At 49.8% G+C, this 18,469-nt stretch overlaps 2 protein-coding genes across 9 annotated transcripts in view; one reads left to right on the top strand and one right to left on the bottom strand.

Moving 5' to 3' along the window:
* Window positions 1-402: 402 nt before the first annotated feature.
* On the bottom strand, window positions 403-7,702 carry UBIAD1 (UbiA prenyltransferase domain containing 1). Of its 3 annotated transcripts, none has more exons than XM_034753489.1 (3): window positions 7,676-7,702; window positions 5,811-6,376; window positions 403-5,053 (listed from the first exon to the last, which is right to left on the bottom strand). In XM_034753489.1, exons 2-3 carry the CDS (start codon window positions 6,331-6,333, stop codon window positions 4,566-4,568), a joined length of 1,011 nt encoding a protein of 336 aa, XP_034609380.1. In that variant the 5' UTR covers window positions 6,334-6,376; window positions 7,676-7,702; the 3' UTR covers window positions 403-4,565. The 3 variants fall into 3 exon arrangements, with proteins under 3 accessions (XP_034609380.1, XP_034609379.1, XP_034609378.1); XM_034753488.1 differs by lacking the exon at window positions 7,676-7,702 and adding an exon at window positions 6,744-7,134; XM_034753487.1 differs by lacking the exon at window positions 7,676-7,702 and adding an exon at window positions 6,887-7,133.
* Window positions 7,703-8,086: 384 nt separating this feature from the next.
* The window catches only part of MTOR (mechanistic target of rapamycin kinase), a 104,170-nt gene continuing 93,787 nt past the window's right edge, over window positions 8,087-18,469 (top strand). For 3 of the 6 annotated variants that reach the window (XM_034753095.1, XM_034753093.1, XM_034753092.1), the window contains exons 1-11: window positions 8,087-8,223; window positions 9,716-9,878; window positions 10,226-10,334; window positions 11,122-11,184; window positions 11,651-11,883; window positions 12,241-12,441; window positions 13,237-13,371; window positions 15,046-15,321; window positions 15,666-15,774; window positions 16,565-16,751; window positions 16,942-17,070. In XM_034753095.1, the coding sequence (XP_034608986.1) occupies window positions 9,759-9,878; window positions 10,226-10,334; window positions 11,122-11,184; window positions 11,651-11,883; window positions 12,241-12,441; window positions 13,237-13,371; window positions 15,046-15,321; window positions 15,666-15,774; window positions 16,565-16,751; window positions 16,942-17,070 (1,562 nt within the window). In that variant the 5' untranslated portion in view covers window positions 8,087-8,223; window positions 9,716-9,758. The remainder of the gene's footprint in view (window positions 8,224-9,715; window positions 9,879-10,225; window positions 10,335-11,121; window positions 11,185-11,650; window positions 11,884-12,240; window positions 12,442-13,236; window positions 13,372-15,045; window positions 15,322-15,665; window positions 15,775-16,564; window positions 16,752-16,941; window positions 17,071-18,469) is intronic. The other 3 variants (XM_034753098.1, XM_034753097.1, XM_034753096.1) reach the window with 1 other exon arrangement.

Below are 18,469 nucleotides of genomic sequence, written 5' to 3'. Positions count from 1 at the left end.
ATTCCCCTATCCCACAGACCTCCCGTTCTGGCCATAGCCCTGCATTCAGACACGCAAACCTTACACCCCAGCCATTAACACAGCTTAAAGGTCTCTGCCCCAAAGCATCCCAATAGCTTGTATGAAAGAGAGAGCAAGGAAACCAGGCAGGAGAAACAGGATTTGAGTGGCAGAATGAGAGTGAAGAGGCTCAAGCATTCCTGTGTACTGGGCAGGCATTAGTGACCACAGCTACTCCAGAAAGCTTCCCAATAATCCTTTACCCTGGTTTATGGCCCAGATGAGAGACTGGTGGGGGCAGCATGCTGCCAAGGACCTGCGGTGCAAATTCGACCACCTAAAAAGTTGCAAGGAAGTCAGGAGTGGGGACTTTGACACAGGAAGAGCAGGAGAACACGCAGGTGTTGATAAGCAAGTTTATCTTTATTAAAAAGACAAAGTTCAATTGAAGTCTGTCTCAGTATTACAAATGCTCAGGCTCAACAGTGCCCTGCAGAGAAAGGTGTGTTCCAAAGTGGACTCGGTTGATAGATTAGATCACCAAAACCTATTAACATCTGCCCGAAAACATATATGTTTTCCCTTTCAATTGAACTGATTATCCCTCGACATACAAGGACAGGGCTGCCTGGTTCACAAGGGGGCTCTTATGGTCAAAGGAGCCTATCTCATGCGTACCTAGGGTGTGTGCTTTCCAGTGCTTCCACGCCAAAGCTGTACAAAGGAGTGTCCATACGAAACATTCTCCAGAAGACCACTCTGATCCAAGCCCAGAAACACAATACGGAGCCATTTAAAATTATTAACCATGGCTTGTTAAAAATGGAACGTTTAGACACTTCACTGAACCTCTGCCTGGGCGAGAAGAGAGGTCAGGAGGCCATTTAATACATACAATGGACAGATGTGCTACAGACCTGCTCCACTACCAGCGGAGAATCAGCATGGAGCAATACAGCTTATTGCAAGAGGCTGAAAAGGCCTATGATCAGAAGAGGTGCTGGACACCCAATATCCTCAGCTCAGACGCTGTAACACAAGACAGGTTGCCTTAGGGTTTGTCTATATGGAAAGTTTTACCAATGATGCTAATATAAATCCCCATTTGGACACACAACCCTGGCTTTTGTTTAGCTTAAATCCTGTCCCAAGCAAACCAAAAAGGGGCTTCTCATACCAGAATAAGAGCATACACATGGTGTAATACTGGTATAACTTTACTGGTTTAAATTCACACCTTATCTTATACCAAAAAGATCTTCCCATATAACTAAGGCCTGAGAAAATACCCAGTATAGATATAGCACTTCTTACTTTCAAAGCTCTTTATTAAATAACATTAACCCCACAACTCCCAGTGAGGTAGGCAACGGTAAGCTCCATTTTACAGACGGAAAAACGAAGGCACGGAGAATGTACGTGGCTTGCCCAAGGCCACTGGGGAAAAACAAATGACATGGTTAGGATTAGAATCCAGGCGTTTCCAGCTCCCTTACCATACACAGCTCTCCCCTAAGCCTTCCAAAGTCTGCTATGTGTGCTGCTGCTTACGAATGGAAGCAGTCTGCACACGTTTCCTTCTAATCCCTGCATCTGTAAATCACTTTGAGTGCCCAAGAAAATGGCACTACAAACGCATGAAACAGGTCACCTCCCACTCCAGCTCTGTGGCAATAGCACTGGTTTTTCCCACTAGCAGACAGACTTTCTAACCAGGAGTCTTTCCCCTTTTTGTAAGGAAGAGATCAACTATAGTGTAACGTGTTGCTGTTCCACGGAGGGCCATTTCCTAGACCAGTGGACCCCAACCTTTTCCGTGGGGCAGGCGCCGGACGACTACCCGCCGAGGACCGTGGCTGCTGGATAAGCAGTCGCTGAAATGCCGCTGTGAAGCAGCAACGTCAAGAGGCACCGCGTTGGGGACCCCTGTCCTAGACTGTTCACCATAAGAGCTACAGCTCTCAAATTTCTTATTCACATTCTGCCTGTCAGAAGCAACATGGCTTAGGGAAAATGCATAAAAAATTGCCACATCAATCCTCATTAAACTACAGCTATGCAAGAGCTAGACATATCATCATATAACAAACAAGAATAGGGCACAGGATGTATCTGCTGAGACACCTACAAACAATACAACCCTGGGATTAAGCGGATCAACCCATTCCATCTTGCAGAATGGGCTCTATTGGGAAATAGCTCTCTCCACCACCGGGGTTGATTTCGCCATCACTTCCACTCCTCAGTCTCTGAGACAGAACCTGCTTGGCAGAAGGCAGAGTTGGTTCTTTGACAAATGCTCATCACCAACCCACCGGAGCTCTAAGCCAGCACCGAAAATAGGAAGTGCACATTTTCCCAGAAAAATCACTGCCAAGTATTGCTAGATGCCTCTCTCCCTCCAGCTGAGATCAACTCCTTCTGACTGGGTTTCTAACCAAAGCCAAGTTCTCTACTGTACAAAGCAGCAGACTGGCTGCTTAAACCAGGCTTGCCTTGTTGTTTTCCCTGGGCAGCCTGAAGAGAAAGTCTGATCCATGCATCGCCCTATTTTAATAACTGACTCTGAGGCTGGTGAAAGCTGTCACCTGCCTGCTGAGATTGCTTCTGAGCAACGGTGTCCAGCTGTGAAGCAATCACAACTGGCAGATAAGTCACCAGAAACCATCTGAACGCTTTGATGCCACCTATATAACATCTCGGTGCCAGTTCCATTTTATAGTTGTCATAACTCCTCCATTACACGCAGCCCTGAACAGCAGTCACCCCTCTCAGGTGAATAACCTCTCTTTGCCATAACATGCCCAAACTGGATATGCAACACTGCACACCCTTCTGGACTTAACTGATCGCAACTAAAAGACTCCTTGTGCCCTGGTTAATACCCTGCCCTCGGGAACACCGTGCTCCTGGCAGTCGGAGTTCAAGAACAAGGTCCAGATCAATTCAATCTGGACATTTCAAGGGAGTCCTGCAAAAAGCCCTTACATCAACACTCGCCGTTTCACACAGGGAACCAAAATATTTCCCAATGAAGAACAGGGTTCAGTGACCATGGGAAAATATGAGTGAGAGCCAAATTCACCCTGTTGTGCCCTAATGGACTATCCCCATAGCTGTATTGGGCTCTGCGTGTTTCACACCATCTGTTGTGAGGAACAGCATTCATCCAGAGGGGTATATTAGTATCCTTACAGGAGAGCAAGGATTGGAGTGGAAAGATATGCAGGAAGAATATCCAGTACCATTGAGCACATCATCCTGAGGAGTGATCTAGAACTTCAAAACTGACCAATGCATCACAGGAGTGTCATCAAAACCTTGGTCCCCACTGGAAATGGGAAGAGGAACCTATCAGCAAGAAGATTAATTCACTATCCTGATGTCTGTGCAAAGTCATGGCAGAAATTTAGACTCCCTCCTGTAATGCCCCCATCTTTCTCCCTTGCTGCCACCAGCTTTCCTTACAATAGGGTGACAAGTGACTGTAAGTAGATAACAGATATGGAGGATGACAATTAGAAAATGCTTCGCTATTAGAGACTTGGCTACCACAGCGTATCTGTTAGTTAATATCCAGTTGTCTACAGAGCTTTGTCACCCTGCCTGACAGCTTCTTTTAACACCAAGACCCTTTCATCTCAGGCAGAAGGGTCTGAGAATGAGAAAATTTTAACAACAAGAACAGAACTTTTCATCCTACCAAGTCTTGTGAGCTTCTTAGCTGTACAACTTGCAGTTCTGGCCCCCAGCTACTTAAAGAGGGAGTGGAAGTTCACTGCTTTTGGCTTAAAGCTCAGTGCAATGGACCAGCTGTGTTCCATTTCAGCACCTATATACACCACAGCAATGGGTGCTTTAGAAATGCCTAGGTAGAAAGGAACTAGCAGTGGTGGCACCAGAATCTGCTGTCTTCCACAAGTCAGCAGTTCTTGATGGACACCCCATGCCCCATTTCATATAGCCATGATGTTTGGAAGCGTAAGCTCAAGATTTGGCAAAGGGGGGGGGGGGAACAGACCAGGTGGTGAGGATGAAGTTTATCAAGAGGAGTGAAGTAGCACCATCTGCTTTACCGTGATGCTGACAAAAATAAAACATTCAGTGGCGACTTTCAAGTGCTACAGCATAGGAGTGGAGCTGCTGAATCCCCTTCATGTTGTATAGGGATGATTCACAGACCAGGGAAGGGACAGTTCACATTTAAAGCTCAACCCTGCTCCTATTGAAGTTAATAGCGAAAGTCCCCTTGAATTCAATGGCAGTAGCATCAAGTCCTTGAAATGTCTGTCTGCTCACATGGTGAATTGCAATAAGCCCCAAGGGAAAGCCAGAGACAGGTAATTCAATCCTCTTCCCAGAGAAGAAGTTCCTAAGACACCACTGGAAGTCTCTAGTACAAGAGAAACTGCTTATCTCAACAAGACCAAAGCCCATAAAATTCACATGGAGTCACTGGCTCGAGCCAGGCTTCTTGCTCTGGCCCCATCCATAACAAACCTCCCACTTGCACCCCGAGCTCTGGCATGAACACTCAAGTCATGGGGCTACAGCAGCTCTTGCCATTACAGTTTGGGCAGCGTGCCTGCTGGTGCCAGTATAATACCAAAAACGTAGAAGAGCCCCAGCAGGAGGTTGAGCTTGGCTGTCCGCTGGGGAATTTTGCTGAAGCTCTGGCTCCGGAACTGCCTCTCCAGCGAAAAGGCCATAGGAATGGTGAGTAGTGGCAGCGCCATGCTGATGGTGTAACGCGTGGCCAAGATGCAGAAAATCAGGTAGGGCAGGAAGAGCAGTGTGTTGTAGAGCATGTAGGAAAACATGGGGCCGATGAGGATAGCCAGGGTGACAATGCCTGCCTGCCGGTCAGACTCCATGTCCCGTGTGTTGTTGCTGTGCAGGATGGCCTCAGTACTGAGGGCTAGTGGGACAGCATAGAGCAGCGGTGAGACAGACAGATAGCCAACCTGCACTGCATGGGCAAACATGACAGCCAGGGGCCCAAATGTGATGAGGATCACCAAGTCGCCAAGTGCAACATATTTAAATCCAATTCCTGTGGCAAGAAACAAGAGGAAAACAAGTGTTACCAAGTGAAATTCACTTTATGGAAGATAATAGATGTTACTCAAATAGATCAGCAGTTCCTAAAAAATGCGGTAAAACAGCCAACACAAACACAGCTAGGGCAGGGCTACACATGCTCTTTTATTGCCCCAGAACGGATTATTATTCTCCCTTTCCAAAGATAATAAAGCAAATACAATGTCTGCACTTCTCCAGTCTCATCCCGTGAGCAAAGATTATGGGGCAGATTCCAGTTACTATCTGGAATACGTTGTTCCACAAGCAGTCACACTGAGGTCAATGGGATTACACATGCAGTAAGGTGCTACACAACGTGAGTACAGATATTCGAATCTGGTCCTGAACAGACGCAACAATCAGGTTAGACTAACAGATGCTACATCTTTCAAATGATATCCTCCAAATCCTAGAAATTGCTTAATCTTATCTATAGCAAAACACTGGGTGTCCTTTCAACCACCCAGCTGCAGAACTGAAGAGGCGAAAGAGATTTTTATCTTGATAAGCCCCACAAAAAAATTTGTGTTCCTACTCTACATCAGTGTTACTCATTAATCTTGGGTGCATTTCTTAAAGCATGTCTTAAGTTTACGTTTCATTTGAAATTAGATCTGGCTAATAAGAAATGAGGAACTGTTCAGATAATACAAACTGAGCTCCATTCCTGGAGAAGAGAACACAGATAATGAACCAAACCAGCTCAGAGTATGGAGTGCAGTCCTTACCTCCAGTATAAAGGAAGGAGCTGGAAAGTCCCCCAAAGTAGATCAGTGCCAGGTGCTCCAACTTGAGAGTGGAGAGACAGTAGAGGCAGGCAGCACAGATACAGCCCAGGGTATAGAGGAAGACCCCAAAGCGGACCACATCCTGAGGCTCCAAGATCTGGTCCACCAATGTCCGGTCATCACTCTTCTTGTGGTCAATGCCCTTGGAGAAGTCATAGTAGGTATTAACCAAGTTACCTGCTCCATGCACAGCCAGGACAGCCACTGCACTGCCCACTAGCAGCCCTGGGTCTAGGGATCCGTGGGATCGATAGGCTAGGGCACTGCCCAGGGCTACTGGGGTCAGAGAGGCACTGAAGCTCCAGGGCCGCAGGGCCAGAACGTAGGCTGCACATTTCTGCTTCCAGGTGCCTGGGCGGCTCTTCGCAGAGCTGAGCAGCCCGATGCCCAGCTCCCCCACGTCACCTCCTCTGGGGCTCTCAGCCCTGATGCTAATCTTCTCGGTCTGATCTTCAGCCTCCATGCTCTTCACGCAGCTGCCTCAGAAGAAGGTGCTGGAGCGAGACCTGGGAAAGGAGGGGGAGTTTGCATCAGGAAAGGGAAACCCCGGGCCTTGCCAGTGACTCACTGATGACATACCCCGCCCAGGGGAGAGCTGCCAGCCTGTGGCGACACCTGCCCCACAACCTGAACCTCTGCAGCTGCGACCGCTGAGCGAAGGACCCCACAGCACGGAGAGCGAGGGGCAGGCCCCTTCCCAGGCGGGGCACCACAGCGGAGAAGCGGGGTCCTTCCCCGGCTTCCTCCTCCCCATGGGGCACCTCAGCTAGGCTGACCAGATGTCCCAATTTTATAGGGACAGTCCCGATTTTGGGGGCTTTTTCTTGTATAGGCTCCTATTACCCCCCTTCCCTCCGCCCCGATTTTTCACACCTGCTGTCTGGTCACCCTGGTCAGCTCCCCCGACCTCCGCATCCCCTGGGCAGGGGAGCACCCCGGGTGGGGGGCGGCTCCCAGCCCCGGGCGGGGCTGACGCTGCTCTCCCGTCTCCTGGGGCGGCTCCGGGGCCCCCTCACCTGCTGCGGAGCCGGGTCCCGGGGCGGCCTCTCCAGCTCCGTTCACGCGCACTCAAGACCATGGCAACCAGCCCGCGGGACCGCCATCTTCCCCCGCGTGGGCACCAGCCAGGGCCGGCCCCTCCGGAAACAAGGGCTCCGAGCGCCGAGGTTCCGCTTGCTCTGCGGGCAGCCCTGGGCCGGGGCGGATGGGAGGAGAAACGGGGGCCGGGATCTTCCCGCAGCGGGAAGGCGGCACTGGGATGGGAGGTTAAACCTCTTCCTCAGGGTCACTCAGCCAGTCCGTGGCAGAGCTGTGGATTGAACCCGGGAGTCCTGAGCCCCACCCCGCTTCTTTAACCACCGAGAATAGACTCCCCGACCCCCAGCCCTGCACACGGGTGCTCGGGAGGCTGCATGCACTCACAGCCCCATAGACTCCTGCTTGCACGCTCAGAGCCTTACCCTCTCCGAGCCTCCGTTTCCCCAGTCTGCAAAATGGGGATAACAACCCCCAGGGATTAATATGTGGGAGCGACTCGACTAATCTGGTAATAAGTGACACGGGGAAAGCCTAGACAGTTACTCTGAGTCCCAGTTATTCAATTATCACTTAATAGTTACCTATTACTGAACATTAACAGCGAATCATTGGTATCAATAACAAGTCTGTTTATATGAACCCTTAACCGTTAAGATTAGCGGTAAATCATGGTTGTTAAACACTTTGTATTGATTATTGCAGCTATTCGCTATTTTCCACTGTTAGGCAAACTAGGTGTCACAGAAGCGACTCGCTTCTATACGTACCATTACGGTAACAGAGCCTGTCTCCTGGTGCTCTTCAGGACGGGCTGCACCCAGGGCAGTAGAGAAGCTGGAGGAAATAGAAGGACCAAGTGTTCACGTGGCGGAAGAGTCCTACCGTCTCAATGGTTTAAAAAAATAATCGACTCTTCCCTATTTCCGCATGCGCACAATGCCCTGTGGCTTCAGAGAGGGCGGAAGCAATGCGGCTTTCCAAAGGCGGGGCAAGCGCTGAATTCTAACCAATCCATCGGCACCCAACTTCTCATTGGTGCAGCTAAGTGTCAGTAATCACCATCTGTCCTTTGATTGGCCATTAGCGACTGCACCCGCCTCCGGCAGTTATTTGGGGGTGGAAACACCATGCCCTAGTAACCCCGCCTCACCCGTAAAACTGTTGGCTGCTCTACCTGCTGGTCACATTCCCCTCAGCGCTGATTGGTTGGCGGGTCTTCGCCGGCCCGGCGGCAGCAGTGGGGGAGGGGAAACCCGGGGCCCAAGCTGGGGAACCGGTCGCAAGCGGGCCGGCGCGGCTGGGCCGGCCGGAGGCGGTGAGTGCGGGGCCCCGATCCGGGGCTGGGAAGTGACCCCCTCCCCCTCAGGAGGGACACCCCGGCCTGGCTCCCCCGTACGGGGCCTATGGGGGCTGCCTCCCCTTCCCCACCCCTTCGCCGGCCGGGCTGGCCCAGGCCCCCCGGCAGCGGGGATGGGGCGCTGCCCTGGGGGCTTGCCGGGTGAGCCGAGCCGAGCCGCGCTGGCAGGGGGCCTCCCGCGGGTCCCTCTCCCGGCCGCCCGCCCCCGCAGCACGGGAGGTGCCCGACTCCCCTCGGGCTAACGCCCGCCGCTGCCCTCGCCCCTCCCGTGCCCCAGGCGGAGCAGTGTCCGGAGCGGCCGCCGCTCTACCCCCGGGGCCTCCCCGCCCTGCGCCGGGCTGGGCCGGGCAATGGATGGTTGGGACCGTGGCCTTGGGTCTGCGCCGGCTTTCCCAACGCGGGGGATCTGTGCTCCCACTAATGCAAGCGAGGCCTCTGCCCCTGGCTGTGTGCGCAGGCTCGTAGGCCTTGCTTGCCCGGGGTAGACAAACTGCATTCACCCCTTTGCACCGGAAAACACCGCTCGTTGGGGAGCTGCTAAGGCATTTCCCTCATCAGGGAAGAGGAGGCCTATTTAGGCCACTCTTCCAGTGTGGGTACCAGCATGGGGAGCTGCTCATGGCTTCTAGGGAGATGCTGATAGCAGGAAAGATCCCACACTAGCTCCTGATTCCTCAGGGGCATCTGCTGTACCCAGGGATTTTAATGAGGCAGAGTTGTTTCGTGGCTAGTGGGGAATAGAAACCCAGGACTCTTAGGGTTCTGGTCCTAGTTCCCCCACTCATCTGCTGTTTGCTTGCAGCAAAGTACTAGAAGACCTGTGTGTCAGTTTCGTCTTTTCTAAAAGGTTTATTTTTCAACTTTAAAAAAAAATGCACCCTTCAAGATGGTCTCTACACATGCATAACATTAAACATCCTATTACAATGACTATTGCTGGCATGAATAGACTCTCAGCCCATAAATATACATTGGAGGTTATAATGCTTACCCTTGGAGTGTTGAGGCTTGTAAAGAACTTTGAGGTTTTTCGGATGAAAGAGGTTGTTGGGGAGCAAACTAAAGTAATGATATCAACATGTGCACCAAGCAGTCCTTATCCTCCTTGTAACTTTGCTTGTCTGGGAACGCCTCTGAAACACAACCCTGTCTTGGTATTTGGGCATGTATTTGATATGGGCATGTCACATGTACCCAAGAACGCTTTGTGCTGAGACTGCAGGAATCAGGGAGGCTGAGCTGGGTCCAGTTTGTTTAGGGTGCGCTGAAGGACCTAGCATGGAATCCAAGGAGCCTGTACCCTGTCATATATCTGTTGGGGCTCTGTAGCTACAATGCCATCTGAAAGCCCTCTGTTCTTTGGGAGCAGTAAATAGGAGCAGTGTGATGGAGGGAACTGTGATTGGTTTCTGTACTAGCCAAAAGCAACAAACAGGTTTTCTGTCTAAAGGATCCACTGGACTTGATACCCCAAGTCCCAACTTGCCGCCATCATGTCGAGCACCGTGTCCATCCTTCAGCAATTTGCCAGTGGCCTGAAGAGCCGCAATGAAGAAATCAGGGCAAAAGCGGCCAAGGACTTGCAGCATTATGTCACCATGGAGCTCCGTGAGGTGAGTGCTGCAGATGTGGAAGCAGCAGCATTTAGCTGGGGAGACACGTTTGTACTATTTGGCTAGGGAGTGAGGTGTGTCGCTAGGATGCTTGGGGTGGTAGAGATTTGGGATGCTAAGGTAGGTACTAGAGTGGGATGGGCACAAGCAGGCTCCAGAACAGGAGCTGGGTTAACAGGGCAGGGGCACAGGCAGGAGATGTAATTGCTTCTTCTGGGTTTGGATCCCACAGTTAATTTACTGCTTTTGAGTTTGGGAGCCCTGAAAAGTGGTGTTGCCCTTCTTTATCTGAGGCATGTGTAATGGAGGAGAGGTTGTAAATTGGTCTGAATTCCTTTTCTGTGCAGATGAGCCAGGAGGAATCTACCCGCTTCTACGATCAGCTGAATCACCACATATTTGAACTGGTCTCTAGCTCTGATGCGAACGAGAGGAAAGGAGGCATTCTGGCTATAGGTGAGTGAAGGACTTCAGAGCCTCTGGTGAACTTTCCCTTCAAATTGCTAATCTATCAGGATGGATTGTCAAGAGAACTTCACGCCCACAAGAGCTGCCCAGTATATTTAAGAGAGTTCAGTGCACTGGGTGCATATGGAACGTAGAGCTCTTTGGAAAATCTGAGCATAAGTGTCACAATGGGAGTTGCTGGATTCTGAGCACTTCTGAAAATCTAGCCCTTTTGGTCCCTCCTTGGAAACTGAGCACTTGAAAACCTGACCCCAACGTGGGTGCTGAGCACTTGAAAATCTGGCACTGAGCTCTTCTGAAAATATTTCTCGTAGTGTCCAGTTTTATTGGTGGTCACAAGAGGCGAAGACTCTGGACTCCCAGTTGCCTGAGAACATTAATTCTTTTTTGTTTAAAGTCACCTGCTCAGGGGCAACAGACCCCATCCCTGTGGAGGGATCTAAATGGCTTTTGCCTTCATTTTGTGTAGCGTCTCCCTCAATAGCCCTGTTGTGCTTTAATTCTTACATGGCAAAGCTGCCCAAATGCGGTGAGACACAAGGATGCAGGTAACTTGTATAAAAACACACCCTTCCAACCAAATACTCCGTATCCTTAGCATTTGCCTTTTGTTAACTACATAGAAACTGCTTGTGGGTTGATTTCACGAACCATAACCAAACCAACCCCAAGGTATCTGGAGGTGGTGGAAGTAACTTAGGAAAAGAAATCTTTGTTGACCGCATCTGATTTCGAAGCTGACAGTATCACTTTAAAATTGTTTCTGTGAATTTAGTGCTGTTGAAAGGTGCCGGATTGACAACCCTGGACACTGATGGCCTCTTTATCTACAGAGCAGGTACAACCCAGGCACCGGCAGTGCAAACTTCAGCCACACTGTCCCCTGTCAGTGTGCCTCAACTTTGACCTGGAGGGACCATCTCTAGGGGTGAGGGAGCGTTCAGTCTCCTTAGTCCATGCAGTCCTTGGCGCCTCTACTGAGACTGTCAAGAAGGGGGCCAGTTGTAGTGGTTGCATGTGGATGCCTGTCAATTGGGAATGGGCCCACAATCCCAGGGTGGAAAATCTGTGACCTGTGGAAAGGACTTGATAAGCTTCCCTGTTTACTAAACAAATTCTGACTTTAAAAGGCTGGTGATCCTTTCCTATTGCTTGATTTCTCTGGTGGATTTCTGGCTTAGGAAGAGATAATGGGAGTCTCTAAAGAATGGATAGGGAATACTAACTCTTCTCCAGGGACTACCTTACTGTCTGGCAAGCTGACTCAGTGGCAGAGCTTTCACTCCTGTTCTCCCTCTCCCCAGCAAGCCTTATCGGCGTTGAGGGAGGCAATGCCACCCGCATCGGCAGGTTTGCCAATTACCTTCGGAACCTCCTCCCCTCCAATGACCCCGTCGTCATGGAGATGGCGTCCAAGGCCATCGGGCGCCTTGCTCTGGCAGGTGATACCTTCACGGCAGAATATGTGGAGTTCGAGGTGAAACGGGCTCTGGAATGGCTGGGAGCTGATAGGAATGAAGGTCGAAGACATGCAGCTGTACGTACTCCTCTTCAGCCTTTCTGGGAAAGGGCTGGCTGCTTTGTGGTGATGGGAGCTATGTATATAGATGGGTGGATGCAGCGAATGAGAGCTGTTATGGACTGGAATGGCTACCATTGTATATCTGAGAAGTTGTGATGCTGGCTAGCTGGTCTGCCATTAATCATGTTCATTATCATAGTCTCTTGGGACCAGCCAAGAATGAGGCCCTGGTTTGCTAGGCATTGTACAAATGCAGTGCACTTAGAAGGTCCTTGCCCCCAAAAAGCTTAAAGTCTGGACAGACACAGGGAAGGGGTCAGTCTCTGAATTCCAATCTGTGCCTAACACCACCATCTCTCTTCCTCTCTCCAGGTTCTGGTCCTGCGTGAGCTGGCGATCAGCGTGCCCACGTTCTTCTTCCAGCAGGTGCAGCCGTTCTTCGATAACATCTTCGTTGCTGTGTGGGATCCCAAGCAGGCCATCCGAGAGGGAGCCGTGTCTGCCTTACGAGCCTGCCTTATCCTCACCACCCAGCGGGAGCCAAAGGAGATGCAGAAGCCACAGTGGTACAGAGTAAGGAAATAATCCCTTAATCTTGGAACAGCTTTCCTCCAGAGTTCAGAAAAGCCTCAGTGTCAGCACCAAAAGCCAAGAGACTGATCCTCATATGTCAATAGGTGTTGGCCGCTCGCAATCAGGACTGAAAATGGTTTGGCCTCTAGAATAGGCTGAACCAAACTGTTTACACTATCCTCTACAAAAGCATGTGAGACACTCCATTCCACCAGGCTCTACTGTACTTTCTGTAACTCATTGCCAACAGTAGAACAGAATGCTCAGTAGTTAGGACACGTGCAGATTTTATGCGTTCTGCTACCTCAAGGTCTCGTCAGCATCAGTGATCAAAGAGCCAATCAGCAATGGCAAGGTTACAACGCTGCAGTCAAGGCTTGTACTTATTTGGCAAGGAGTTCTAAATCCATATGTGAGGCTTGAACAATGCAATCAGACTAATTTGACACAGTGAGACCTGAGCACATGTCACACTGGCAACATGACCAGGGTGTCAAGAAACAAAAGGCCTCAACACACATTTCACATAATCCCCATGTACGCTATGATAATGGTGTGCTCTTGAGAGAAGATGGAAGACGCAGGTCTCCTTGTCCACTCTTTCTGTTGAAAACAGTTTGGCTGCCAGAGTAGACTGGGTCAGAACTATTCAGTGCTCTGTTCTAGTGTTGATCAGCTGAGGTTTGTAGCTGTTCCTGGAACTTATGGGCTCCCAGTAACTACTGGCTTGCTGTATTCCCTTGTTCTACATTGGGGGGCTTGGTCTCTGTTAAGGTTGCTATTATCTTTGTTCAGCACACATACGAAGAGGCAGAGAAAGGTTTCGATGAGACTTTGGCCAAGGAGAAGGGTATGAATCGTGACGACCGAATCCACGGTGCCTTACTGATCCTCAATGAATTAGTGAGAATCAGCAGCATGGAGGGAGAGGTGAGTGACTTATCAAGTTGGTGACCAGCGTTTGGTGCTATGGTTGACCGAACTGAGGTGTCTCCTCGTTCAGTTTAATAAAATGGGGCACGTGCGATTAATCCATTTGGGTTGGAAATGGGTTGATTGAACTGGAGAAGTTCATGAGCAACTGGGGTCTAGGGCATTTCATTGTCGCAAATACAGTGGCAAAGTGAAGGGAATTAATATAACAGTAACAAATGTTTAGGGACAGGAGGGTTCATTCATAATGGAAAGTGACATTAAATGGCTTTAAGTGACAACTGGATGGTTAGGGCAGCAAGTACAGATATTTGTGGGATATAAACACAAAGGAAAGAGAGGAATTGTGCAGAGTGTTAGAGGAGGGTATAGCCAGAGGAGGTGGCTATACCCCTGGCAGTGAATTAAATGAGGTTTTGGGCAGCCTCCCAAGGGAAGGAAAAGGGTGAAAACCCAATTGCTTGGGACTTTTAAAATTAGATTAGAAAAAGCACTAGAGAATGTCCTTCAGGGAACAATTCTGCCTCCGTCCCTTGGGATGGACAAGGTGATTGAATAGGTCTCTCTCCCTCTTTAGTTTCAATTACTCCTCCACAATCTTTTCCCAGTTGTAGCTTCAAACCTTTCTTGCATTATGCTGTCCCCTGTGACCGTATGTGGTAGGACAGATACATCACTGTCTGTTCAATGTGTGTGCTATAGGATGGTCGCCTGATAGGTTCTAACCTTATATGGATATGTGTTTAATTTAAGCAGCAACTTGGCACCAATTAAATTTGAAATGAAGGTGTGTTCGTAGGGGCTGGTGGGTTCATAGGAAGTGGTTGAATGTGTTGGAAGCGAGGGTCAGGTTAGTGCCCAGAACTGTTTAATCATGTGAAACTCAGCACATTCTGAGAGTCCTGCTAGACCAGTGGTACCCAAACTAGGGGCACCACTTGTTCAGGGAAAGCCCCTGGCAGGCCGGGCTGGTTTGTTTACCTGCCGCGTCCACAGGTTCGGCCGATCGCGGCTCCCACTGGCTGCGGTTCGCCATTCTTGGCCAATGGGGGCTATGGGAAGCGGTGGCCAGCATGTCCCTCGGCCCGAGCTGCTTCCTGCAGCTCCCATTGGCCAAGAACGGTGAACCGGTGGGAGCCGCGATTGGTCAAACCTGTGGACGTGGCAGGTAAACAAACCGGTCCAGCCCGCCAGGGGCTTTCCCTGAACAAGTGGCGCCCCTAGTTTGGGAACCACTGTGCTAGACTGTGAATTCACAGAATTATAGAAATGTAGGGCTGGAAGGGACCTGGAGACATCATCTAGGCCATCCCCCTCCCACTTCCCTTTGGTTGAGGGGGCAGTGGGTACAGGGTTGGAACAGCATTTCCCGCAAGAGTTAGGGCCACTGCCATACCTAGTCTGCCTTGTTCAGTGAATTTCACTGGTTGACCCTGATTCTTTCCCACTCTGAGCCAAAAAAGGAGAATTCTTTGCCTGTGCTGTCTCACTGCTGGCCACTTGGCAGGAAAATCTATTGCATGTAAGGCACCTGGATGTCATGTCTGGTTTGCAGTTCAGTTTGTGCCATACAGCCCCCTTGGTGTGGGTGCCTGTGGTCCATGAGTTGGTTAGTTGAGTGTGTCCTCTTCTGTTTAACTGCCTTTGAAAGTGTGTTCTTCCTGTGCCCAGCGCCTTAGAGAGGAGATGGAGGAGATCACACAGCAGCAGATGGTGCACGACAAATACTGCAAAGACCTGCTGGGCTTTGGTACAAAACCTCGCCACATCACCCCTTTCACCAGCTTCCAGTCTGTACAGCCCCCGCAGTCGAACGCCTTGGTGGGGCTCCTGGGGTACAGCCCCCATCAAGGAATTATGGGGTTTGGAGCCTCGCCTGTCCCAGCAAAGTCAACGTTGGTCGAGAGTCGATGTTGTCGGGATCTGATGGAGGAGAAGTTTGATCAGGTAAGCTGTGGGCTTTTCTCTAGCGGCCTCCCAAAATCCCCTACGCAGAGACCAGACTCTTAGTGTGACTCCCTTCCGTTCCCTTTGCTGGGAGGCAATATGGCCCAATAGTTGGATCATGGTCACAACCCATTAACTGTGGTTCTGGCTCTGTTGCTGGTTTTCTGTGTGTCCTGGAGTGAGCTACTTAACTTCTCTGTGCCTCAGTTTAGCCCTGTGTGGCACAGGTATAATTATAACCCTTCCTGAGGGGCAATGCAGCGGAATGACAGTGGAAAACCTTGCAGTCCCCGCATGGCAAGGATGACAGAGCACCCTTTAAAGCCCAACCCCTCTGGTTTCAGGTGTGCCTTTGGGTTTTGAAGTGCAGAACCAGCAAGAACTCTCTGATCCAGATGACCATCCTCAACTTACTCCCACGGCTGGCTGCTTTCCGGCCTTCTGCGTTCACAGGTGAGGGGTCTTGCAGCTGGGGTTTGGCATCTGAAGGTGAGTTGGGGAGGTTCTAGCTCACGTGGTCCCATTGACCTATGTACAGGTAATGCAGCGGCAGAAATCCTGGTGCTTGGCATTGTACAGACTGGCACTTTGATTCCTGCTTTAAGTGGTGGGAATTACTGTCCTCTGGATAGTTTCCTTGACATCTGATGGGAGTTTGTTGCTTTGTAAAGCTGGCAGAGTGAAAGCCCTTGCCTGAACTCCGTGTTCAGTGCCTTAATAAAAACAGGACCTCATTTTCATGCTCCCTGAGCGTGCCATGTTCAGTGCTGAGCTGTACCCTCTTACTCCCTTCACTTATATCCCAGTTATCAGCAATGTCCGATCCGGATTTCCCTTCTGTGGATGAAAGAAAATCCCAGCTGGCCTTTCAAAAGTTGAATCACTCAAAGCGCTGAGAACAACCAAGGTAGTTGGAGTTAGAGGAGCACTGTCAATATGGCTCTAACTGGATTTACCTTAAAGCTTTATTATGGTCTCTCCTCACCTCCAAATCCCAGTCGGTCACTGCAGTAACAAGTAGTAAACTGCTTGGCATCTTGCTTACAGGAAGCGTCTTTTAACTACTATTGCCAAGTTCTCTCTTACACTGTTTCTGTAGTGGGGACCGTATGAAAGGGACCACTGGGCTTTTAGCCACACAGGCCAATAGGAAGTTGGTTTCTCATAATCTCATAAAAAGTTTGTGTCCGCTCTATCAGGCCAAATGAACTCATCGGTTGTCTTGTTCTGCTCTTGTGATCAGCTGATCAGTACCTTCCAGACACAATGAACCACATCCTGAGCTGTGTGAAGAAGGAGAAGGAGCGAACAGCAGCCTTCCAAGCCTTGGGATTGCTTTCTGTGGCCGTGAGGTCTGAGTTCCAGGCCTACTTGCCCAAGGTCCTTGAAATCATCAAAGCAGCACTCCCACCAAAAGATTTCGCCCACAAGTGAGTGTGTGAAGGTTAGAGAGGATCTTGGATAGACACCTGCTGATCATGCCATTTTCGGTGTGACCATGGGGTATGACAGCTTATTAAACTGATAGGTGTTCCCATGAGACGTTGATAAGTGAGAGGGGTGAAGAGATATGCAGGATTGCACTCTGAGATAAATAGCTCTTATGGTGTCTGTTTTCAGGAGGCAGAAGTCCATGCAGGTGGATGCCACAGTCTTCACCTGCATCAGCATGCTGGCACGAGCTATGGGACCCTGCATCCAGCAGGATATCAAAGAGCTTCTGGAACCCATGTTGGCTGTGGGACTGAGGTAGGTATAAGATATGTTAGCAAGTTCTCCCATTAGCCACTGGGTGGCATTGGTGGCCATGAGCAACAGTGATCATTGTATGTATAAAAGTGAGTTATGAAACTCCAGCAAGCAGACTTCTTAATCAGCCTTAGAGAAAAGCCTGTCAAATGCTTTCCCTTTGCAAACACTCAGAGATGATATGGTTGTCTGCCTTCCTGAGTTGGAGGAAATAGTACACTGAGTCTCCTGCATTAGGGAAATTCCTAAGACATTCCACCCATGCCACTGAGAAGCCAGAGACCAGGATGGAAATAACAGTATGGTGTTACCAAGCTAATTCTTTTTGAGATAAGGGGTGAGAACTAATCTTTAGATCCAAAAACCAAATTCCTTTCAAATAGAAATACTCTAGAAGCTATTCTCTTTTCCTGAGAAGGAATCCTTCAGCTCTTAGGATGGCAGCCAGGGTGATGGGGTGCATTCGAGTCAGCCAGTTCGCACACTCCTCTCAAAAGTGAAACATACCAGAAAAGACACGATTTTCAAATACCAGCAATTTTATCCCATGACCAAATCCAACCCTGGTTACACTCGGGTGTGTAAAATGGACATTCGTGCTTTTCTGCTGCTCTGGTTATTCAAGTTCAGCACTTAGGTGAGTTATCATGGCTCCCATGTCTGGAAGTCAGGGCCAGTATTTGAAATTCAGCATGTGGGTGCATTGCTGTGCCGAGCTTCCCGTTTCATGCCTGGTGCTACCAGCTAGACTCCTCCAGCACTGTCAGTGTGTATACATCCTGCTGGGGGGAGGTTACTCCTCTGAGAAGGCAACAAGCAGCAATTTGTCTTCAGTGTGAGATGTCTCTTGGATTCTGAGAACGTGTCATCGTGGAAAGAATTGCTCTATAAAATAACTAGTCCAAGCAAAGTCAAGAGCAGATTCCCCTGCTTCCCAGCACTCAGACGCTCCATTTAGGCAAAAACATGGGAAAACAGGAAAACCTTAAAAGTCAATGCACTCCAGCTGTGTCAGACCAACAGGGGAAGTGAATTCGAGGTCGGACTGTCCTACCTCTAGCCTTCCCCCACCTTCAGAGTTCATATCTGGGGACTCCTAACACAAGTGTCCCAGCTTATCTCCTCTGCCAGGATGGCGGATACGGATAAAGGCAGACTTTCAAACAGCTAGCTCCCAGGATGCACAGGGCTTCATAGACTAAAGTGAACTCCTAGACGTGGATTGGTAGCCTTTGCCTATGGAGTATAGGAATGAGGCACACAACACAGCAGGTGCCACTAAAATAAACCTGCAGCTGCATTCTGCTCTCTGTGATACATCAGAGCAGTGTTCAAAGGTAGCCCGATGCAAAGTGCTTTGCACCACTCTCCTCTAGAGTTCCACCATGCAGATAATTCC

The sequence above is a fragment of the Trachemys scripta genome, chromosome 19 (genome assembly GCF_013100865.1).
Source record: "Trachemys scripta elegans isolate TJP31775 chromosome 19, CAS_Tse_1.0, whole genome shotgun sequence".
In the NCBI taxonomy this organism is placed as follows: Eukaryota; Metazoa; Chordata; order Testudines; family Emydidae; genus Trachemys; species Trachemys scripta.
The sequence above is the reverse complement of the archived record's forward strand: the minus strand, read 5'-3'. Positions and strand labels throughout refer to the sequence as shown.

Bases quoted from the DNA above. Each gene is read 5' to 3' on its own strand.
- UBIAD1 (XM_034753489.1), bottom strand. From the start codon at position 6,333: ATGGAGGCTGAAGATCAGACCGAGAAGATTAGCATCAGGGCTGAGAGC. The intron at 5,054-5,810 runs GTAAGGACTGCA...TTCTTGCCACAG, and splicing joins CTCCTTCCTTTATACTGGAG to GAATTGGATTTAAATATGTT.